At 42.6% G+C, this 22,408-nt stretch overlaps 1 protein-coding gene across 5 annotated transcripts in view; it reads left to right on the top strand.

Annotated features, from left to right (window-relative positions):
* Positions 1-22,408, top strand: part of LOC134211033 (glutamate-gated chloride channel) — a 538,835-nt gene that overhangs the window by 498,924 nt on the left and 17,503 nt on the right. For 4 of the 5 annotated variants that reach the window (XM_062687560.1, XM_062687563.1, XM_062687562.1 and 1 more), the window contains one exon: positions 2,349-2,708. The exons of the other annotated variant lie outside the window; for it this stretch is intronic. In XM_062687560.1, the coding sequence (XP_062543544.1) occupies positions 2,349-2,708 (360 nt within the window). The remainder of the gene's footprint in view (positions 1-2,348; positions 2,709-22,408) is intronic. 5 annotated transcript variants of the gene reach the window in all.

Here is a 22,408-nt window from a genome sequence, read left to right as displayed (position 1 = left end):
TATTATTTCTGTTATTTCCACTTACCATATTTTTGTGTCTGGGTCAGAACCAAGATCGCAATTGTCATGTTACAAAAGACAGAAACTCAAATAGCAATACACATTGTAAGTATTTAAAGTGAAAAACTATTTTCTACTCTAAAAAGGCAATAAAGTTTAATGAAATAAATTCTGCAGGAGATAAAAATATCGTTTTGAAAGTACACTTTGTCCTGTACAAGTAAAAAAATATACACTTCCTTCTTCGAAGGATGCATTTTTCTAGCATGTGTTAAAGGAAGATATGATTCTTTCTTCCAACGTATGCATTTGCCCAGCAAAAGACTAAAGACGATTTGATTCCTTCATTCAATTCAGTAATTTGTTCGATTTAACGCAAGGGTAGAGATAATTCCTAATAAAGATAAATTTGATAGAAGTTTTTGCCTGACAAAAGGTAAGGGAAGGTATCACAGCTTCCTTAAATTCTGGAATTTGCTCGGCTTAAGGCTACGTAAGATGTGATCCCTTTTTAAAGGGATGCATTTGCCCAGCTTAAGGCAAAGTCAGATGTGATACTTTTTTTCAAAGAAAGGCGCGATAAGATATGATGCATAATTCAATTCATGCATTTGCTCTCTTTGAGGCACACGAAAATACGATGCTTTCATCAAAATGGAAAATATTCCCGGCCGAAAGTAAGAAAGGGTGTAACTCCTTCCTTCAATTCGGGCATTTGTTCGGTTCAAAGCTAGGGAAGATATGATCCCTTCTTTCGAAGAATGCATTTTCCCGGCGGATATGCGGTAAGATAGGATATAAAGCATGCATTTTTTCTCTCTTTCATTCTTTACTTTAAAGCATACATCAGTCTTACCAAAGAAGAGAACATGTAGCTCAAAAGAAGACCCAGAGTTTCATGTTATTATAGGGGAAGTGCACCGGTTTTGGCCAACTCAGTGCCTAATTTGCCCAACCCTGAAAAATACATAACATAGGGAACATAGCCAAAACCGGTACAGTTCCCCTATACTAATAAACTAAGCTTGACAAATAGAAGTGATGTCTGTAAAAGAGTGCGACAATATGAATCCTTAAAAAAACTAATTTTTAATAAGAATTATTTTCTTAATACAGTGATCATTCGCTAATTGGGGCTCAACCTCACCCCAACTAGCAAATGCCATTCGCCAATTGGGCCGTTTTGACAAGCTTCAATGTTTGAATTGAACAAACAAAAAATTTACGCACCAAAAAGTCTACGCGATTTTGACATCACATTTTGACGTTTAGCTGCTTTTTAATTAGCAAACCTCCAACAAAAAGCATTTTAACAGAAAAAAAACAATCTACGAACGTAATGTAAACTACCCTGCATGAGTTTGCACCGGTCTAAATGATCTCGAGGTGATCTTATCGTTCATTAGTTTTGGCTTACTGAAAATCAACGAGGACGGTACCAGCATAGAAATTCGGAGACATTTTGTGGTGCAGAATCGTGGTAATGCAAAACACTTTGATCAACAAATGAGTTCCCCGTTGTTATTTATTGGGCATTATCGAATCGGTTGTTTAACCTTCAGTTCCTTCATGGAAGACTACTACGCAAATAGTCAACTGAATGGTATGAACTGTGTATTTCGGTAGACTGGTACAAAAAGATTAGGGACGCAGAATACGTTTGCTATCCATCGATAAACTGCAAGAAGATCCAGGCAATAGTTTAGATTGTACCAACACATGCTACTACGTTACATGAGGAGAAAATTTAAGAAATATTCTTATATAGTTTTTTTTATAGTTTTATAAAAAATATCATTTCTGACCATGAGTGTAAAATATAGAACTTAAAGAAAGCATTTCGCTAGAAAACGGCGAGATAATGCGAAAATTTAAAATTAACTTTTAATAAATTGGAGTTTCAAAAATAAATGTTGCTTTCATCGAGTATCAAAGCCTATGAAGGAATGGGTCTCCGATTAAAATTATCTGATATAATTCTATCCTCAACCAGCAAAAGTTTTCTTTCCAGGGACAACATATGTTTTTGTATATGCATTTCGTATAAACAATTAATACACAACTAACAGTTGCTCCAAGTTAAATTCAAAATTTCGTTCGACTAACCATTGCTTACTAACCTCCGTTGTGAATATGGTAATAAATGTTGCATTGATTTTTCGTTTGTGTTACCATTCCTGCTCATGCATTATACTTTAAACACCCCAAAGGTCTTCAATATTTTGATTTCAGTTTCAACATCACCAGTTGCTCCATGCACCATCTGCCCATTCCATCTGAAATCCTCCCATTGCTTCTCACTGCAATAAAGCAACACTCTTAAGATCAACCATTATTTAAACGAGCAGGAAACCATTGAAAACGAATTCCGCACGGCAATTGCTGCGGAGAAGTCTGCCACGGCAGCGGCAGCAGCAGCTGCGACGACACCTTTCTCCATTCCGAGTGCAGCTTCTACCACTGCGTCGGCTGGTGCTGCTTCAACTTCTACCACCGTCACGTCCGCCGGCTCCGGCCGCGATGGTGCAAAGACTCCGACTTCCGCTTCGACTGCGAGCCCTTCCTCGACGAGACCGGCCAGCATCCTTGTGGAGGAAGGACTGGGCGGCGATGGTGAAACGACGACCGCTTCCGTACGATCCCGCACCCAGCGCCAACCGACTGTTGAAACCAAAATCAACGAGAGCGGTGTGATGGAAACGAGCTTCGTAAGTTGGCTTTTGGCGTGAAACTTCCTAACCCCCCACCAATTATACTAACCGCTAACCTTTTTCTTCACTAGCAGAACTTAGTTTTGCAATGAAATTGGCAAACCGATTGTTCCTTAGTCGTTTTTCGAAATGAGTTAAGAATACATAATATAAGCGTTAACTGAGCTCAACCTTAGTAGATGATTGTGTAACCCACCAATTTACATCTGCCTATTACATTCGCCCTGTTTGAGCCACTACCTTCCCGTGATCAACTATCCCAGTGCCAAGGCTGTTATTTGCGGTATGAGCTTGTAGACGCAAAACCCACTATGTTTGAGAATCGATTTTTCTCTATTCATGCGTTCGGTTAACTATATATTAAAAATGGAAGCTTCTAGGCGAAATGAATATTGGAATGGAAAAAAGATGTCCCCGGTGATCCTGGCGCCTCATTGCGCATCTCCTTTCGACAGCTCTTTCGTATATGACAGTTTGCATGGTTTGCTCGAGTCGAGATGCGCAATGCCACCCCTAGTTTTAAGTATTTAAAACTCAAATGCCGCTCATATAAAACGTCTTTGTTTTAACAGCCTATAATTTAATGATTTCCTAATTTAAAAATTTGTATTGGCATAATTTTAAAAATTGATATCTATCCATGGGAACTATAAAATGCTACGGTTCCACATTCTACAAAACTAAGCTCATTCCGTACCCGAACGAGTTTACCTAATTGCTATAAGCCCGGTTCCTCAATCCGGAGGGCTGATTTCCGTCAATTCTGGACGAAAACGAAACAATCCGAATATATAACTGATCTTAAGTTGACGAAACATCCACAAAGCATTCTGTAGGTGTATTATATTTATGAAAACTTACTGATAGACATATTCTTCAGCCCACAAACACATTCTTGAGGCGAAGCAGTACTATAAAACTCATAGAGGCAAGAAAGTATTAACTGCCATTCCACATCACATTACGAATTTGTTACTGTTTCGAGAAAGATCCGAGCAGATTTTTGACATACAATAGACTGCTCAGTTGGGCATGGGGAAGGGTCGCTTGGCCGAAGCCCATTCGGACGAAAGTCATTTGGCCGAATGCCATTAGGCCGAACAACAATCCATTAGGCCGAAATCCATCTGGCTGAAAGGGTCATTTTCCCGAACGGGTCATTTGGCCGAAAGGGTCATTTGGCCTAAAGGGTCACTTGGCCGAAAGGGTCATTAGGCCGAACGGGTCATTTGACTAAAAGTGTCGTTTGGCCGAAAGGGTCATTTAGCCGAAAGGGTCATTAGGCCAAAAGGGTCATTTGGCCGAAAGGGTCATTTGGTCGAAAGGGTCATTTGGCCGAAAGGGTCGTTTGGCCGAATTTCCTACTTCTCGCTGTCAAAAGTGAGAAGCGCGAAGTGAATAGTGAGACGTCTCACTACTCACTTCGCGTTCCTCTTTTTTTTACAGTGAGAAGTGAGACGTCTCACTCCTCATTTATCACTTCTCGCTGTAAAAAGTGAGAAGCGCGAAGTGAGTAGTGAGACGTCTCACTACTCACTTTGCGCTCCTTATTTTTTTACAGTGAGAAGTGAGAAATTACCCTTTCAGTATAATGACCTTTTCGGCTAAATGGCCCTTTCAACCAAATGGCTCTTTCGGCCAAATGACTCTTTCGGCCTTATGACTCTTTCGGCCAAATCACCCTTTCGGCCAAATCACCCTTTTGGGCCTAATGACCCTTTTGGCCAAATGGCCCTTTCGGCCAAATGAGCCTTTTGGCCAAATGACCCATTCGGCCAAACGACCCTTTCGGCCAAATGACACATTCCACCAAACAACTTTCCAACCTAGTGGCATTCGTCCAAATGGGTTTCGGCCAAACGACCCTTCCCCGTTGGCCATTGTAAAGCTACTCACGATGGTTACAACCTCCTACGCCAATGCCATCATTATTTGTCCAAATACAAAAATATTCAACGCTCATAGTGAAGGCGTCTTAAAAATTCCTAAATCTATGTTCGTTCGAAAGCTTTCGACGAGTATATTAAGGATCCGAGGTAAATTCTTCAGAAAGATGGACCCCTCATAAGTAATACACGAAATCAGCGAAATCACTTTTATGGACCCCTCGATTTTTGTCAATTCCAACCAAAAGCAAAACTGTCATAACTTCAACACTTCTCAACCGATCATAGAGAGCAGCATATTGGAAAGAAGAAGATTTTTCCTCAAATTTCAATAATAAAAATAAAGCCTGTCATATTGAATTTGGCCGCCATCTTGGATTTATTTTTGAAAACTAATTTTCCGCTAGGTTCGCAACCACAGATTTTGAACGTTAATACATACATGGAAAGCTTTGCTTATATTGTGCTTCGTGACCAAAAATCTCAGGTCTATCAGAAGTTATATACGATTTACTAAATTATTTTTAAGGCCCATCTGACTTTTACTTACTTATGCACCCGAATAGGATCGGACAAGACCATATTATGCAGCGCTCTACACGAAAAGGCCTCGTACTGTGCCTCGATGAGGCCGATGATTTTCTCTGTGATTGAGACGGTCGAAAGCTTTTTCGTAGTCAATGAATACCAAGTAAAGGGACTCTTGGAATTCGTTGACCTGCTTCAGAATGATACGGAGCGTGACAATATGGTCCACACAGGATCTTCCGGCACGGAATCCGGTCTGCTTCCGCCGGAGAGTCGCATCGATCTTCTCTTGAATCCGGGCTAGGATAACTTTGCATAGAACTTTGAGAATGGTACACAGCAACATAATGCCTCGCCAATTATCGCATATCACCCTTTTTGGGCATCTTCACTAAGACACCTTGCATCCAATCGACCAGGAAAGTTGCGGTGTCCCAGATATTACGAAATAAACGATGCAGTAGTTGAGCGGATGTCATTGGGTCAGCTTTGAGCATCTCGGCTGATATGCGATCGACCCCTGGGGCTTTATTCGATTTCATGCTTTGGATGGCTGTTTGAATCTCTAGCAGTGATGGAACTTCGGTATTGACGCGTGTTATACGTCGGATCCTAGGCAGATTATCCCATCTGACGAACGAACATTATTTTTATGGTTAATATGATACTACGACGTCAGTTCCTTGATTTCATACACTATTCTACGCCAAATATGTTTTGAAAATGAAGAGCATATCTACAACAGTATTTTATTTGGAAGGCTCAAAAGTTTTGAGCATAACGGAGCCGTAATTCAAGTTCAAAATCGAGGGTGGCAAACCTAGCGAAAAAATAGTTTCCAAAAATAAATCCAAGATAACTGCCAATTTCAATATGGCTCATCAATTTTTATTATTGCAAATTGAGGACATACTCTTCCTTTTTCCAACGATATGCTGATCTCCAAAATCGTTTGAGGGTGGTGGGCTTCGTGGCCGTGCGATTAGCGACGTCAGTCGTCTAAACGCATGTGCTGTGGAGTGTGGGTTCGATTCCCGCCCGGTAAGGAGAAAACTTTTCGTAAAGCGAAAAGTTCTTCACTGGTCCACTGGGTGTTGTGTAAATGTCCTTGTCCGTTGTCTTATGCTAGATGTTAAGTGTTCAGTCTGTGCGACCTCTGGTCGAAGACGGTGATTCTGTCTTTTAAAAGAAATTTTGAAGTTATGACAGTGTTTGTTAGTCAAGAATTGACAAAAACCGAGGGGTCCATAAAAGTGTTTTCGTGTAGAACTAAGGGGGGGTCCATCTTTATGAAGAATTTACCTCGGAACCTTTATATACTCGCTGCAAGCTTTTGAATGAACATAAATTTGGGCATTTTCAAGAACCTTGTACAAATAATGGCCCGGTCTCAGCAAAAATTACTCAAATCCTTGATTACTTATATTAATAATATTAATAAAAATTCACTTGGATAACATTATTCATGCAATAAAAATTCATGATTTCTTTGAAGAGCTTGATATATAGGAATGCTTCGAATCTACGGGATTAACGATCTTTGGTTATAAATCGACTTTTGTTTTAAAAAAACTCATTGCGGATTAGGGTGGTCGGTATTGGCCATTTTTGACAAATACCGGTATTCGGTATTTGGTGGAGTCAATACCGGTAATACCGGTAAAAAACCGGTATTTGTGAAAATTTCAGAAATAAAAAAACCTTTGGTTTGAACTTTTGGCCGAAAAACAATATTCATTGATAAACTTCAAGTGTAAAAACCGTTGCTTGTTGAGCTGGGCAAAGTGAAATTTAAGTAAACATAACATACTGAACAATTCATCATCCGCATCGGATTTTGTTGACAATGTTGCCAGCTGCTGAGAATGCCCTCTCTGGTTCAATCGAATTTGGACGAATGATTCGAAGAGCATCGAAAATCAGTCTCAAGTACTTTGCCTTAATCCCTATAGATTCATAGTAGGAGAATTCTTTACCAATTGCAAAGATCCTGGTGTCAACGTGATTGCCACCACCAAAGCAAGTATTTTGCTCTGATGTAGTCTCTGTACGAGTTGTTCTTTTACCGATAAACCAGAAAAATCGTCCATAGTGATATCTTCTATGCACCGGACGTCAGATGTGGTCATTGCCTACGCATTCTACTCTGATACACAAATGATTAGACGCTTCAAGATCTCGTCCACTTGCTTAATCAAAGATGGATGTCTTGAAGAAAATGCCAAAATCTTGTCTGATCAATTATTTTTCGGCAAGATAATTCAGAAAGGAAACAAATCAGCGTATTCTGATCGTCTCTTGAATTCGTTCTTTGAGAGCATCGCAACGGCGGCAATTTCTTTGGCTCTACTTAATAATTGCCACGTCGACATAGTAGTTCTACAGCAGCTTGAGCAGGTTCGAGGGCTTGAATTATTTCACCAACCGAAAACAAAAATCATAACTACAGAAGATAAGTTTGGATTGCAGCTTCAAATCGATCAAAGTTTTATGAACGGCCCCCTGAAACTTGGTGTCAGCTGCCAATACAAGTTCTTTTCCGAATTCAAAACGGATATATTTTGATCTCCGGAAAAGAACTACTACAGCACTTACCGTTTTCACAATTTCATTGAAGAAAAAAGTCATTGGCAATTTGACATATGTCTAAAAGAATAGAGCAGCATGTATGCTTAATTACGATGATGATCGATTTTTGCGGTAGCGTGAACGTCGTCTATGATGCTTACTTGTGCAAATGTTCAATCATGCGCGCATTCAATTGTTGTAAGTGTTTGGGACCCGGCGAATCTTTAGCTTAACTGAAAACTATTCGAGATTTTTTATACACACAACAAAATTAGAAATACCGAAAATACCGGTATTTTCCGTCTCTAAAACCGGTATTTTCGGTACTCAAAATTGACCGGTAATACCGGTATTACCGGTTTCGGTATTACCGGTTAGACCACCCTATTGCGGATCGAAAGTTCTGATCGTGGAGAAGATAGTTACTCAAAAGTAAATGCAATTTGTTGTCTCTTTGGTGCTAAACAGGAGAATTTAAAAAACGTCGTTAAGTGTTCCACAACTCATTGTCATTGTTAATACATAATTGCAAATTTTGATACAAAATATGCTTGATTTGATTTAAAAACCTTGGAATTCAATGCAGAGACGTCATTTACTTATGTTCTTTATCAACATTTGAATACCTTTATTTAGGAAAAATTGGCGTAACTACAAAACTGAATAGGGAGCGATTGAAATATATCGGATTAGGATGCGACTACCGTGGTGCATTGAAATCCGTACACCCAAGCACTTCAATATATGAAAAAGCCTCTAGAAAATACGAAACAACTACAAATAGAACGTTCGTCATTGATATAGGTGCACGAGGGCTGCTCTCCTCGATCGAAATCCGTCCACCGTGAACGGATTTTGAATCAGAGGATCATAATCCGTACAGCTATTTTCTAACTCCATATATAAATTAGAACAAACCGATTGATCAGACAACCACTGTGAATAGTTCAAAACACACCTTGACAAGTGATCCCTTTGATTTTTATTCTGCTGATCTTATCAATTTATTGCGACGTACAATTTAATCACAGTCACTTTTGGCACAATTATTCTCAATCCAGTTGAAAACCGGAATTGGGGGATAGCGAAGTTGGATTTTTCTCACTATCCGTACGTTAAACCTAACTTCGGAAGTGGTGCGCTGTTTTCAAATCGCGAAGCGCTATTCAGCGCACCACTTCCGAAGTTAGGTTTATCGTACGGATTGTGAGAAAAATCCAACTTCGCTAGCCCCCAATTTTGGGTTTCAACTGGATTGAGTATATAATCAACACGCAAACAAATCTCGCTTAACTTTTCAAAAGGTCCTAAGTAACATTTTTTTCATGAATTAATTTGAATACAGCAATCAATAGCTTTCATGTTGTTCTGTTTATTGCGCTATTCAAATTAATTCATGAAAAAAATGTTACTTAGGACCTTTTGAAAAGTTAAGCGAGAAATGGCACTCGTCGCGTTAGCTGAGTGGCAATCTGTTTTTTAATTGTGTTATTTAAATTTCAGAGCCTACTATCTATTCTAAAGGCCAGAAAGCTTAGTGTTAAGTAGAAGATCAGGATGAGATAAATGATTTATTAATTAATTCCCTTAAACTTCATGTAATTTACTGATATCTCACGAAGTAGACGGATTTCGGTCCCCCACGGTAATAGCTCAGCTCAATAAATTAATTTTAAAATTATCACGAATGTACCTGTGTGGTTTCAATTCTATCAATCCTGGTTGCAAAAATTCGGTGTCGGCCAGTCTCCGCTGGTGTTGTCCTGTTTAGAATTCCTCTTGGCTTCGACGGTCAATAACCAACAATGTCGTTGGCTGTCGTAACAAATTTTCCAATTTAGTTTTCAATTGACAGCAATATAATATAGACGTTATTACAATGAAAAGTAAGTAGTAGGTACTTCAAAGTAATAAAAATTAATTTTGCTGTGACAGGAGAAAAATTATTCATTTACTACCAGAGCGTGGGAGAAAAACAACAAAGTAAAAGCTTATGACTGATATCCTCGACTTTGTATTGTAACACAATAGAAATAAGAAAGTGCTCACTCTATGATTTTGTTGGTTTTGGGTTGAAATACAAGTATAAATGATTATGCTGAAAAAATCACGTTCACTGCCAATAAAAATTTGTAATCTTATTTCTTCAACATTTCCTACGTGCGGCGTCTATCCCTAAGGGGTAGCAGCTCACCCGGATTTCATTTTTTTTTCAATTGTGAATAGTACAGTTCGTTTTCATTTGTTTTCTAAATGACTTCTACTATCCCTAAACTATCAAAAACAATAAGTAGAGTTTCAGTGTGACGTATTGTTTCGGAGAAATATCGATTTTGAAAATGCTGCATCTCACCCGGATTTACCCTATCATAGACAAAAACAACGCACTCAATAGATCATGGAGACGCCTGGTATATCATTATATGATAAAGCGAAGTGGTTTTGTCTCGCAAAATCGTTAGAACAAAGCTACGTAGCATAAGTTCTAGGTTAATCAATACTCTGTCCCGTGAAGTTCATTTGCCCGCTTCGAAATTTAAATTCCATACTGAATATTGTCGTCAATTCGTCCTGTGTGTTATGTGCCAAGTACTTTCATTCGGAATCCCGTTTTCGTCATAGGCTAGTAAACCGTTAAAAGCAACATCAATTTGACTGTTTAATAAAAGTTGAACTGTTTTAGTTTCCATCTCGTCTCAAAGAAATATAATATTTGTCACCGATTTTGCCATTTTCTTTTGTAAGTCGTTGACAATACCAAAAAAAACTTCTAATAATTTTAATCAAATACCGAATGAATATATATACTTCATATATAAACTTCAAGATAAACCGGAATGGTAACCGTACATAGAATTGAGTTGGATTTGGTATAAAATTGTAAGAATTAAACAGTAAACAAACTCGTAGCAAATAGTTACGTGTCACTCAAAAACCAAAAGTTCTAAATCACCATTCTTTTCTGCCGAAATGCCGTGAATAAACCATACGGAAGGAATGAAACGCATATCAACATTTCGTTACATATTTATGTTAATAATAAATTTCCTTGAACTTGTTTTTAGTTTACTTGAGTTCAACGAACCATGCTGTTTTAATTTGATTGTACTCCGACTGAATGATACATAGTGTGAATGTTTTGTAAGCCCCGATTAAAACACACTAGTTTCCATAAGTAATAAATTCCACATGCAAAAACATGTAACCAACTGGAATGCTGATGAGTAATTAGTTGTTTTTACTTCCCCAACATTTTAATGCTTCGTGGATTTTTTTCTGTAGCCGGTAAGTGTTTCTCCGCTTCACCCCACGTCCCATATGTTCGAACCCAACAACCACCTATATACATGCATACACAATACACATAGTTCCACACAGTAATTTTCGAACAACCCAGAGAAAAACATGAGCATGAGACCCTTTTCATTCCCTAGTACTGGCATGGTGTAGCTTCCGCGAGCATCCTCCCACTGATTGTGTGGAAGAAATGAAAACCGCATCCTCTGCATGCCAGCATATAGAGAGCCTGGTGTGTGATGGCGTATTGCATACACCCCCCATGTAGGAAAAACTCATATGAAAAACACCTACCCCTGTATGCAGGCTTTTGCTAGATCAGTGTCATGAGTGAGAAGACAAAGGGATGTTTAGCCAAATTTATAATTTTGCATTGTTCATACCGGGGACTTCGGGTAACTCCTACCTGCGGAAATGAGAACGGCAAAGGCGATGGAATATGATAAACGTGCCAGCCGTGTTTTCTCTTACTTATTTTTTTTTCATCACAATAGGACAAAACATAATTTTACCAATTTCAGAGCATGCTATTGTTTCGAAGGTCGACCTCGAAGATTTGTGCGCAGCGCATGTTTTGAATTTTTAAAATAATTAACGTGTACAACAATTCCAAAGATAAAAACAACCGTTTGCCCTAATGAAGTCTTGTTTCAAGTCCAACCATTATGGAGGTAAAAAGAAGAAAATCCCTTTGAAATCTCACGAAAATTTCTCAAATTTTCAACGGAAAGATTATATTTTGAAGTTCAGAGTAATTTTTCGTAGAAATTTGGAAGAATTTCCCGTGAAAATTCAAAAGAGCTTCCCAACGAAATTCAAAAGGATTTGCCGGAAAAATTTTAAAAAATCTGTAAGAATTCTCTTTTGGAACTTTTTTTGTGAAATTCATTATACGTAAAACAGAATTTCGCGTTGAAAATTTGATTTGATTTGATTGCTTGAGTCAATTGAGTTGAAATTGATTTCCATCGGGAATTCTCCCAAAAAATTTAACAGAAGTTGCTTTGGGAACTTTCACTGAGATTCGTTCAAAAACTCTCAACATGTTTTTTCCAGGACATTCTCATGGAATTTTAGACTTGCTGACAGATTTTTGACAACAATTTAGAAAGAAATTTTTGGAGACATTTTGAGGGCATTTTAGGAATATCCATCAAAATTACTCCGGAAATTCCTCCCATTTATGCATACCATTTCGTTCAACTGACTATTCACAGAAAAAAATCCATTTTTCTGCTCGCTAAAGAATTTAAATGGAGAGCAATTCATTTTCGTCCTCGAGGAACCGTTTGAACCCCTTCAAACACCTTACCCAACGCGTTGCAACGCTCCGCTACCTATTGTTCACCGACCGGAAACTGGCACACAGAAAAAGGAAAAGACACAAATCAATCATAGTGGAACATGTTTATCCTTAGGCGATTTGCAACTCAATCTTGTAAAGACTTTCCATCCAGTACAAAAAAGAAGAACAGCGAGCTAATCATAGATGACATGTCAACATGATTCCCTGTCGCTTGTTAGCCTCGAGGGAAAACACTGCTGCATATTGATGCTTACGCTCTCCGGAGGAAAGTAACTTTCTATATACCAACGTAGGTACTATAGCTTCTGCATTCTTCTACCGACTGTAAAAACTCAAAACCATCGTTCAGATCACGGGTTTTTTTAAAACTCGTGGGAACACTTGTTTAGCACTTCTACAAGTCGGTTTCCGATATATCAAACTTCATGGTTTTGCAAAACAAGTTTAACTAAGACCATTCTGACATTTTATGGACATATCTGGGAAGGTTCTGTAAGTTCGGCCGGTTAAAATAACCTTATCCTGCGACTTGTCAGACTGCCTGATTTTGAAGCTTATTTTGAGGATTTTTGGACAAAATGGGCACGCTCCGGAAGCTCCCATAATCGTGGTCGTTCATTCATTTACGAATGTGTCTTGACATTAGGCCAAAGTAAAGGATTTCCATTCCAGGTGGCTCCGTGGCCGTGCGGTTAGCGACGTCAATCGTCTAGACACATGTGTTGTGGAGTATGGGTTCGATTCCCGCTCCGGTAAAGGAGAAAATATCTAATGCTAGATGTTAAGTGTTCAGTCTGTGCGACCTCTGGTCGAACACGGTGATCCTGTCTTTTTTTTAGAGTAGCTTGTAACTTGTATTTTTCCGTTGCATAGTGAATCTACAAGTATCGACTTACAAGTCTAATATTACAAGTAAAGTGCACTAATAATATTAGCAGAATTTACAAATAACTGTTGCATTAAGAAAATGCAAGTACAAATTATTAGCGTTGGCTTGTAGTTTCTTTTACAAGCATCAATGGTGCTGTAATTTAATTTACACGAAGCTTTTATTTTTTTATTTCAGCTGTGCAAAGTAAAGGCAGCAGGGCAGCAGGGACTATGTCCAAGGGCTTGACGATCCCTCCCCACGCCATCTGCGAGTTGTGGCGCCTGCCTAGGATGTGGTGGGGTTTGACAGTGGGCCCTCTTAAACCTTCATAAAAAGCTGCATGTATCCGCAAGTAGGCTCCGCCAAAGCGACCGTGTGCCGCTCAAAGCGCACAAGCCCAAGTCCTGGTGTTAGGTGGGACGCTAAACAGCCCTGACACGACGGCCCTCCGACGAGACAGGAGGTTTGCGCAGGCCCAATAAGCCGCCTTTAAAAACAACTATTACGAACGACATAGAAGATAATACGACTCGATACAATCGGCAACGACCTAGGCGACGAATAAAGGATCACGATTGGAAGCTTGGAACATGGAACTGCAAGTCGCTAGGCTTCGCAGGTTGCGAAAGATGCGCCAACGCGTGATTGGGTGGCAGCCAATCAACGCAAGGATGTGCAAGCTGAGGATAAAAGGCCGTTTCTTCAACTATAGCATCATCAACGTGCACTGCCCACACGAAGGGAGATCCGACGACGTTCTATGCGCAGCTGGAGCAGACATACGATGGATGCCCACTGCGGGACGTCAAAATCGTCATCGGTGACATGAACGCTCAGGTAGGAAGGGAGGAAATGTATAGACCGGTCATCGGACCGGATAGTCTGCATACCGTATCGAACGACAACGGCCAACGATGCATAAACTTTGCAGCCTCCCGCGGAATGGTAGTCCGAAGCACTTTCTTCCCCCGTAAGAATATCCACAAGGCCACATGGAAATCACCTAATCAAGTAACGGAAAACCAAATCGACCACGTTCTAATCGACGGTAAATTCGAATCCGACCACTACCTCGTCGCAGTATGTCTGCGCTCAAAACTCTCGACGGTGATCAACACGCGTCGGAGTCGTCCGCCGCGGCTTAACATTGGGCGGCTACAAGACGGTAGACTAGCCCAAGACTACGCGCAGCAGCTGGAAGTGGCACTCCCAACGGAAGAGCAGCTAGGCGCAGCATCTCTTGAAGATGGCTGGAGAGATATTCGATCCGCCATTGGAAGCACCGCAACCGCTGCACTAGGCACGGTGGCTCCGGATCAGAGAAACGACTGGTATGACGGCGAATGTGAGCAGTTAGTTGAGGAGAAGAATGCAGCATGGGCGAGATTGCTGCAACACCGCACGTGGGCGAACGAGGCACGATACAAACGGGCGCGGAACAGACAAAACTCGATTTTCCGGAGGAAAAAGCGCCAGCAGGAAGATCGAGACCGTGAAGAGACGGAGGAACTGTACCGCGCTAATAACGCACGAAAGTTCTATGAGAAGTTAAACCGTTCACGTAAGGGCCACGTGCCACAGCCCGATATGTGTAAGGACATAAACGGGAACCTTCTTACGAACGAGCGTGAGGTGATCCAAAGGTGGCGGCAGCACTACGAAGAGCACCTGAATGGCGATATGGCAGACAACGGTGGCGGTATGGTAATGAACCTAGGAGCACGCGCGCAGGACATGCGACTTCCGGCTCCGAATCTCCAGGAAATCCAGGAGGAGATCGGCCGGCTGAAAAACAACAAAGCCCCTAGAGTTGACCAACTACCAGGAGAGCTGTTTAAACACGGTGGTGAAGCACTGGCTAGAGCGCTGCACTGGGTGATTACCAAGGTTTGGGAGGATGAGGTTCTGCCGCAGGAGTGGATGGAAGGTGTCGTGTCCCATCTACAAAAGGGCGATAAGCTGGATTGTAGCAACTACCGCGCAATCACATTGCTGAACGCCGCCTACAAGGTACTCTCCCAAATTTTATGCCGTCGACTAACACCAATTGCAAGAGAGTTCGTGGGGCAGTACCAGGCGGGTTTATGGGTGAACGCTCTACCACAGACCAGGCGTTCGCCATACGTCAGGTATTGCAGAAATGCCGCGAATACAACGTGCCCACACATCATCTATTTATCGACTTCAAAGCCGCATATGATACAATCGATCGGGACCAGCTATGGCAGCTAATGCACGAAAACGGATTTCCGAATAAACTGATACGGTTGATCAAGGCGACGATGGATCGGGTGATGTGCGTAGTTCGAGTTTCAGGGGCATTCTCGAGTCCCTTCGAAACCCGTAGAGGGTTACGGCAAGGTGATGGTCTTTCGTGTCTGCTATTCAACATCGCTCTGGAGGCAGTAATACGAAGGGCAGGGATTGACACGAGTGGTACGATTTTCACGAAGTCCGTCCAGTTATTTGGTTTCGCCGACGACATTGATATCATGGCACGTAACTTTGAGAGGATGGAGGAAGCCTACATCAGACTGAAAAGCGAAGCTAAACGGATTGGACTAGTCATCAACACGTCGAAGACGAAGTACATGATAGGAAGAGGCTCAAGAGAGGTCAATGTGAGCCACCCACCACGAGTTTCTATCGGTGGTGACGAAATCGAGGTGGTTGAAGAATTCGTGTACTTGGGCTCACTGGTGACCGCCGATAACGATACCAGCAGAGAAATTCGGAGACGCATAGTGGCTGGAAATCGTACGTACTTTGGACTCCGCAAGACGCTCCGATCGAATAGAGTTCGCCGCCGTACCAAACTGACTATCTACAAATCGCTTATAAGACCGGTAGTTCTCTACGGATACGAGACCTGGACGATGCTCGTGGAGGACCAACGCGCACTGGGAGTTTTCGAAAGGAAAGTGTTGCGTACCATCTATGGTGGGTTGCAGATGGCGGACGGTACGTGGAGGAGGCGAATGAACCACGAGTTGCATCAGCTGTTGGGAGAACCATCCATCGTTCAAACCGCGAAAATCGGAAGACTGCGGTGGGCCGGGCACGTAGCCAGAATGTCGGACAGTAATCCGGTGAAAATGGTTCTCGACAACGATCCGACGGGAACAAGAAGGCGAGGTGCACAGCGGGCAAGGTGGATCGATCAGGTGGAGGACGACTTGCGGACCCTCCGCAGACTGCGTGGTTGGCGAAGTGCAGCCATGAACCGAGCTGAATGGAGAAGTCTTTTATGTGCAGCACAGGCCACTCCGGCCTTAGTCTGATGATAAATAAATAAATAAAAAAGTAAATATACACCGTTTTATTGTTTTTAACGACTTAACAGAGAAAGAAACTATTATTCAAAGTGCTTCAAATTACTATACAGTGAAATACTATGCACTAAGAATAAATTTCTCGTTCCAATACAAAACTGAGAATTTAGAAATTTTGCAAATAACTCTGGAGAAAGCAGAAATACTTTTAGTGCTGACATTAGGAATTCAAAAGGTGGAGTGCTTACTACTCAAAAGTGGGTTGTTTTCGCTTGAAACCGTACTTTGGCCCAATAACCCAATTTTGTGTAAAATGACTCTTCTAACACTACACTGTTAGAAAAAAGTACCTAATATTAGGTACTTTTCACTCAAATCGGGGGTTCAGTGTGGGAACCTAAAATTATTTTTTTTTTAAATTAAGTAAAAATCACTTAATATTAAGTAAAATATATTTAATTTTGAATAAAAACTAACCAAAAGTTAGATAAATTTCACTCAACTTTTGTAAACATGAGATTACCCAACGTTGAGTTCCCACACTTTAATGCCCTTGTTGAGTGATTTTGCTCTTCATTTTATGACAACAAAAGGTAGAGGGAGGGAGATGCAAGAGAAAAAAAGTACCTAAAATTAGGTACTTTTTTCTAACCGTGTACGTAGTTTACCTTAATCCACGAAAAAATATATTACCCAAAGCAAAGTTTAGTAACTTTAGTTTACCCAACCCAACGTTGACTTTATTCAACTCAAATGTGAGTTGATGTACTGAACAATCTCGGGTGGGGCCATGCATCTTGCCCTATTTTTGACAACAATCATGGAAAAGAAAGGAAAAACATTTTCATTTTTTTAATAAAATTTGATGCGATATTATTATCAGTAAGAATTTTTAACTTAAATTTTGAAATGATATATCTTTTAAATATATCAAAGTAATTTCAACAATTTTAATTATTGGACTTAAAACAAAATCCAAACCCTCATAAGTCCCGCAAAACACGTAAATTGAAACCCGCAAGTACAAATCGCCCAAATTAAAACCCATGTCAATCCCAAAATCCGCCTATAAAACCACGTAAAAAATCACTGCAGTGTGCATTATTTTTTCTTTGTAAAAAATGCCAATACCACAAAACCGGATGAAATCACGAAATCAATAAATTAAAGAGAGATAATAAATTCCCTGTCGCAGTATTTTATGCACAAACTTGCAGAAAAACATAAACAAATCATTTATCGCCGCATTGACAGTAACTGTCGGATGAATTTTGACAGGTAAATGAACCTGACAGACTTGTCCTTTCAACCTTACTAATAATACAAGTACTAATATTATTAGTTGGCGAATCACTTTTATGCAACACAAATTACGAGTACTTGTAATTTTTTGACTTGTAACTTGTAGCTAATATTATTAGTCTGATTATGCTACAGGGCCCTGGGCCCAGGTCATATGTGCATTTACTTCCTTTATTTCTTTACTGAGGCTACGTCGCTCGAGCCCCTGTCCTCTTCTGTGATGTCCTGCCTGATTCCAGTCCAGCGATTGCTTTCACATTTCGTTTCTGTTTTTTAGTAATGTTTGGCCAACTCACCTCCGTCTACGTTGTCGTATATGAGCTGATATCGGTTTTAGATGGCATCGTCGGAGGAGCTCAACATTTGAGATTCAGTTGTGAAGCCACCAAGCCCGAATTATTTAACGTAAGCATCGCTAAATATGGGTACACGTCGCAAACCACGCAGTCTACGGAGGGTCCGCAAGTCATCTTCCACCTGACCTTGCCCGCTGCGCACCTCGCCATCTTGTGCCCGTCGGATCGTTGTCGAAAACCATTTTCACCGGGTTACTGTCCGACATTCTGGCTACGTGCCCGGCCCACCGCAGTCGTCCGATTTTCACGGTGTGAACGATGGATGATTCTCCCAGCAGCTCATGCAACTCGTGGTTCATTCGCCTTCTCCACGTACCGTCCGCTGGTCTTCCACGAGCATCGTACAGGTCTCGTGTCCGTAGAGCGTTTTGTAGATTGTCAGTTTGGTACGGCGGCGAACTCTATTCGATCGGAGCGTCTTACTTACTTACTTATGGATCCTGTACACCTCCGGTGGTGCAAAGGGCCGACTTGAAAGATCTCCATCCTGAGCGATGCCCGGCTATCGCTTTAACCTGTTGCCAGGTTAGATTTCGGTCGACTTCTTTTATTTCTTTATTGAGGCTTCGCCGCCATGAGCCTCTGGGCCTGCCTCTGCTGCGATGTCCCGCTGGGTTCCAGTTTAATGCTTGTTTACAGATTTCGTTTCCGCCCCTACGCAGAGTTTGGCCGACGCAGCCTACGCAGCCCCACTTCCGATCCCGAATTTCTGTTGCTATCGGCCTCTGGTGACAACGACGATGGAGCTCGTTGTTTGAGATCCAGTTATGAGGCCACCAGGCCCGAATTATATACCGCAGGCATCTGTTAATGAACACCTGCAGCCGTTGAGTGTTCTCCACTGATACACACCATGTTTCGCTAGCGTATAACAGCACAGATTTCACGTTAGAGTTGAAAATTCGTATTTTGGTGCGTTCACTTATCTGCCTGTTTTTCCAGATATTTCTTAAACTCGCAAAGGCAGCCCTTGCTTTCTTGATCCGTGCGCCTATGTCGATCTTGGTACCGCCGTCTGACGCCATTTGGCTACCAAGATATTGGAAGCTTTCAACATTCTCCACTGGTTGCCCGGCTACTGTGAAACTGGAAGGAGTCACCGTGTTTACATCCAACGATTTGGTTTTGTTGACGTTGATGACTAAACCTGCCGAGGAGGAGCGATCGGCAAGGTCGTTGAGCTTACTCTGCATATCAGAGCGCCGTTGCGCGAGTAGTGCAACGTCATCCGCCAATTCGAAATCGTTTAGGTGCTCCATGGTTATAGGCTGCCATAACAGCCCGCGGTTTGGTTCACGGTCAATCGCATCTACCAGAATCTCATCGATTACGGTGAGGAACAGTAACGGTGATAGAACACATCCTTGCCTCACACCAGCTACGACCCGGGTCGGACAGGGCCCCATTGTGCAGCACTCTACACGAAAAGGCCTCGTACTGTGCTTCGATGAGGCCGATGATTTTCTCAGGAACCCCCTTGCGTCTCAGGGCGCTCCACATATTCTCGTGATTGAGACGGTCGAAAGCTTTTACGTAGTCGATGAATACCAAGTAAAGGGACTCTTGGAATTCGTTGACCTGCTCCAAAATGATGCGGAGCGTGACAATATGGTCCACACAGGATCTTCCGGCACGGAATCCGGCTTGCTGCCGCCGGAGAGTCGCATCGATCTTCTCCTGAATCCGGGCTAGGATAATTTTGCACAGAACTTTGAGAACGGTCCACAGCAACATATTGCCTCGCCAGTTATCGCACACAGTCAGGTCACCCTCTTTGGGCTCCTTTACTAAGATACCTTGCATCCAGTCGACCGGGAAAGTTGCGGTGTCCCAGTTATTATGAAATAAACGATGCAGTAGTTGAGCGGATGTCATGGGGTCAGCTTTGAGCATCTCGGCTGATATGCGGTCGACCCCTGGGGCTTTATTCGATTTCATGCTTTGGATGGCTGTTTAAATCTCTAGCAGTGATGGAGCTTCGATATTGACGCGTGTTATACGTCGGATCCTAGGCAGATCATGCCGAGGTGGTGATGGCCTGGCTGGCACTTGAAAAAGTTGTTCGAAGTGCTCGAACCAGCGTTTCAGCTGGTCAGTTGGGTCGGTCAATAACTGATCATTCGCGTCTTTCACAGGCATCGTTGCATTCATCTTCGCCCCGCTTATGCGTCGTGAGATATCGTAGAGGAGGCGAATGTCCCCGGTTGCGGCGGCTCTCTCTCCTTCGTCGGCCAGAGAGTCTGCCCACGCTCGCTTGTCCCGTCGACATGAGCGTTTTACTTCCTTCTCAAGAGACGCGTATCGTTGGCGGGCTAGAACTTTGGCTCCTCTGGTTTTTGATCGCTCTATCGCGGCTTTGGCTTCTCTTCGCTCCTCTATCTTCCTCCAGGTCTCATCGGTGATCCATTGTTTTCTCTGGGTGCGTAGTTCGCCCAGATTGTTCTCGCTGGTGGTGATGAAGGCATTCTTGATGGCGGTCCATTGGTCTTCCACGCTGCCACCTTCCGGAATATCTGCAGCACGCGTCTCCAGTTCTTCAACGAAGGACCGTTTCACCGTGGCATCTTCTAGTCGGCGTGTGTTGAATCGTCGTCCAACTCTTTCCTCCTGCCGACGAATCCGCGCAATGCGCAGGCGTATTTCGCCGATGAGGAGGTGATGATCAGACGCGATATCGGCACTACGTTTATTCCGTACATCAAGAAGGCTCCGTTTCCATTTTCGGCTGATGCAGATGTGGTCGAATTGATTTTCTGTAAAGCCGTCACGGGAGACCCACGTGACCTTGTGAACCGGTCGATGAGGGAAGAGCGATCCCCCGATCACCATGTCGTTATTACCACAAAATTCTGCGAACAGCCCTCCGTTTTCGCTCATTTCTCCGAGACCATGGCGTCCCATAATGCGCTCATGGTTCGAGTTGTCGGATCCGATCTTCGCATTGAAGTCGCCCAAACAGATCTTGATATCACCCTTCGGAATTCTATCTACGACGGCATTGAGTTGACTGTAGAAGTTCTCTTTGTCTTGCAGATCGGCAGCATCGGTTGGCGCATAACATTGGATTATAGTAAGGTTTCGGACCCGTGTTCTAAATCTGGCAACGATTATCCTTTCACTTATAGGTTCCCACTTCATAAGCGCAGAGTGTGCCTGAGCGCTTAGTAGGAAGCCAACTCCGCGATGCCGGGGAGCGTGTTCACCTCGTAAACCAGAGTATAGCAGAACTTGTCCCGACGGCGTTCTGTGTTCTCCAAAGTTTGGCCAATGGACTTCACTCAGTCCCAGGATCTCAAGCTTCATGCGGCGTGCCTCATTGGCAAGTTGTGCCAATTTACCCTGCTGGGCTAGGGTTAAAACGTTCCATGTTCCTATTCGTGTCCGTTGTTAGAGGGGCGCTAAGAGTCTTCGCCGTAAAATCAGTCCGTATTCTTTCATTATCGGATTCTCGAACAAATTGATGTTTCGGGAACAGTAGGTTGTTGGCCCAAGGTTCCCTATCCACCGGGATGGGGCTGCCATCTTAGGTATAGCTTCCGGGAATAGCATTTCATACTCAGCCGCTGGATGCCAGAACAGACGCTGTTGGAGCCGCACCTCCTTGGTGGACAGACGCTCGATCAGTCGGGTCATATTTGTTTAAAGTCCCACCCAACACCAGGACTAGGCTAGTGCGCTTTGAGCGGCACACGGTCGCTTTGATAGGGCCTGCTTGGGGACACATGCAGCTTTTTATAGAAGTTCAACAGAGCTCACTGTCGAACCCCACCACATCCTAGGCAGACCCCACAGTACGCACCCTCTCACTCTAGCTGATGTCAGAAGGACAACAGTGCCCAGGCTGCACTACCAGCTAAGTACGCAACCCTTAGCTGGCGGTCAATTGTCATCGGAAGACCCGTGGAAGCGTGAGTATTGGAACTTGTGAGGACCAGAGCTATGTTAGGCGCCCCTTCCCGGATGTCAACTCACCATTTCGCAGCCCATCGGAGCGTCTTGCGGAGTCCAAAGTACGTACGATTTCCAGTCACTATGCGTCTCCGAATTTCTCTGCTGGTATCATTTTCGGCAGTAACCAGTGAGCCCAAGTACAGAAATTCTTCTACCACCTCGATTTCGTCACCACCGATGCAAACTCGCGGTGGGTGGCTCACAATGTCTTCTCTTGAACCTCTTCCTATCATGTACTTCGTTTTCGACGTGTTGATGACCGATCCAATCCGCTTAGCTTCCCTTTTCAGCCTGTTGTAGGCTTCCTCCATCTTCTCAAAGTTACGTGCCATAATATCAATGTCGTCGGCGAAACCAAAA

The sequence above is a fragment of the Armigeres subalbatus genome, chromosome 2 (assembly GCF_024139115.2).
Source record: "Armigeres subalbatus isolate Guangzhou_Male chromosome 2, GZ_Asu_2, whole genome shotgun sequence".
Lineage (NCBI taxonomy): Eukaryota > Metazoa > Arthropoda > Insecta > Diptera > Culicidae > Armigeres > Armigeres subalbatus.
The sequence above is the reverse complement of the archived record's forward strand: the minus strand, read 5'-3'. Positions and strand labels throughout refer to the sequence as shown.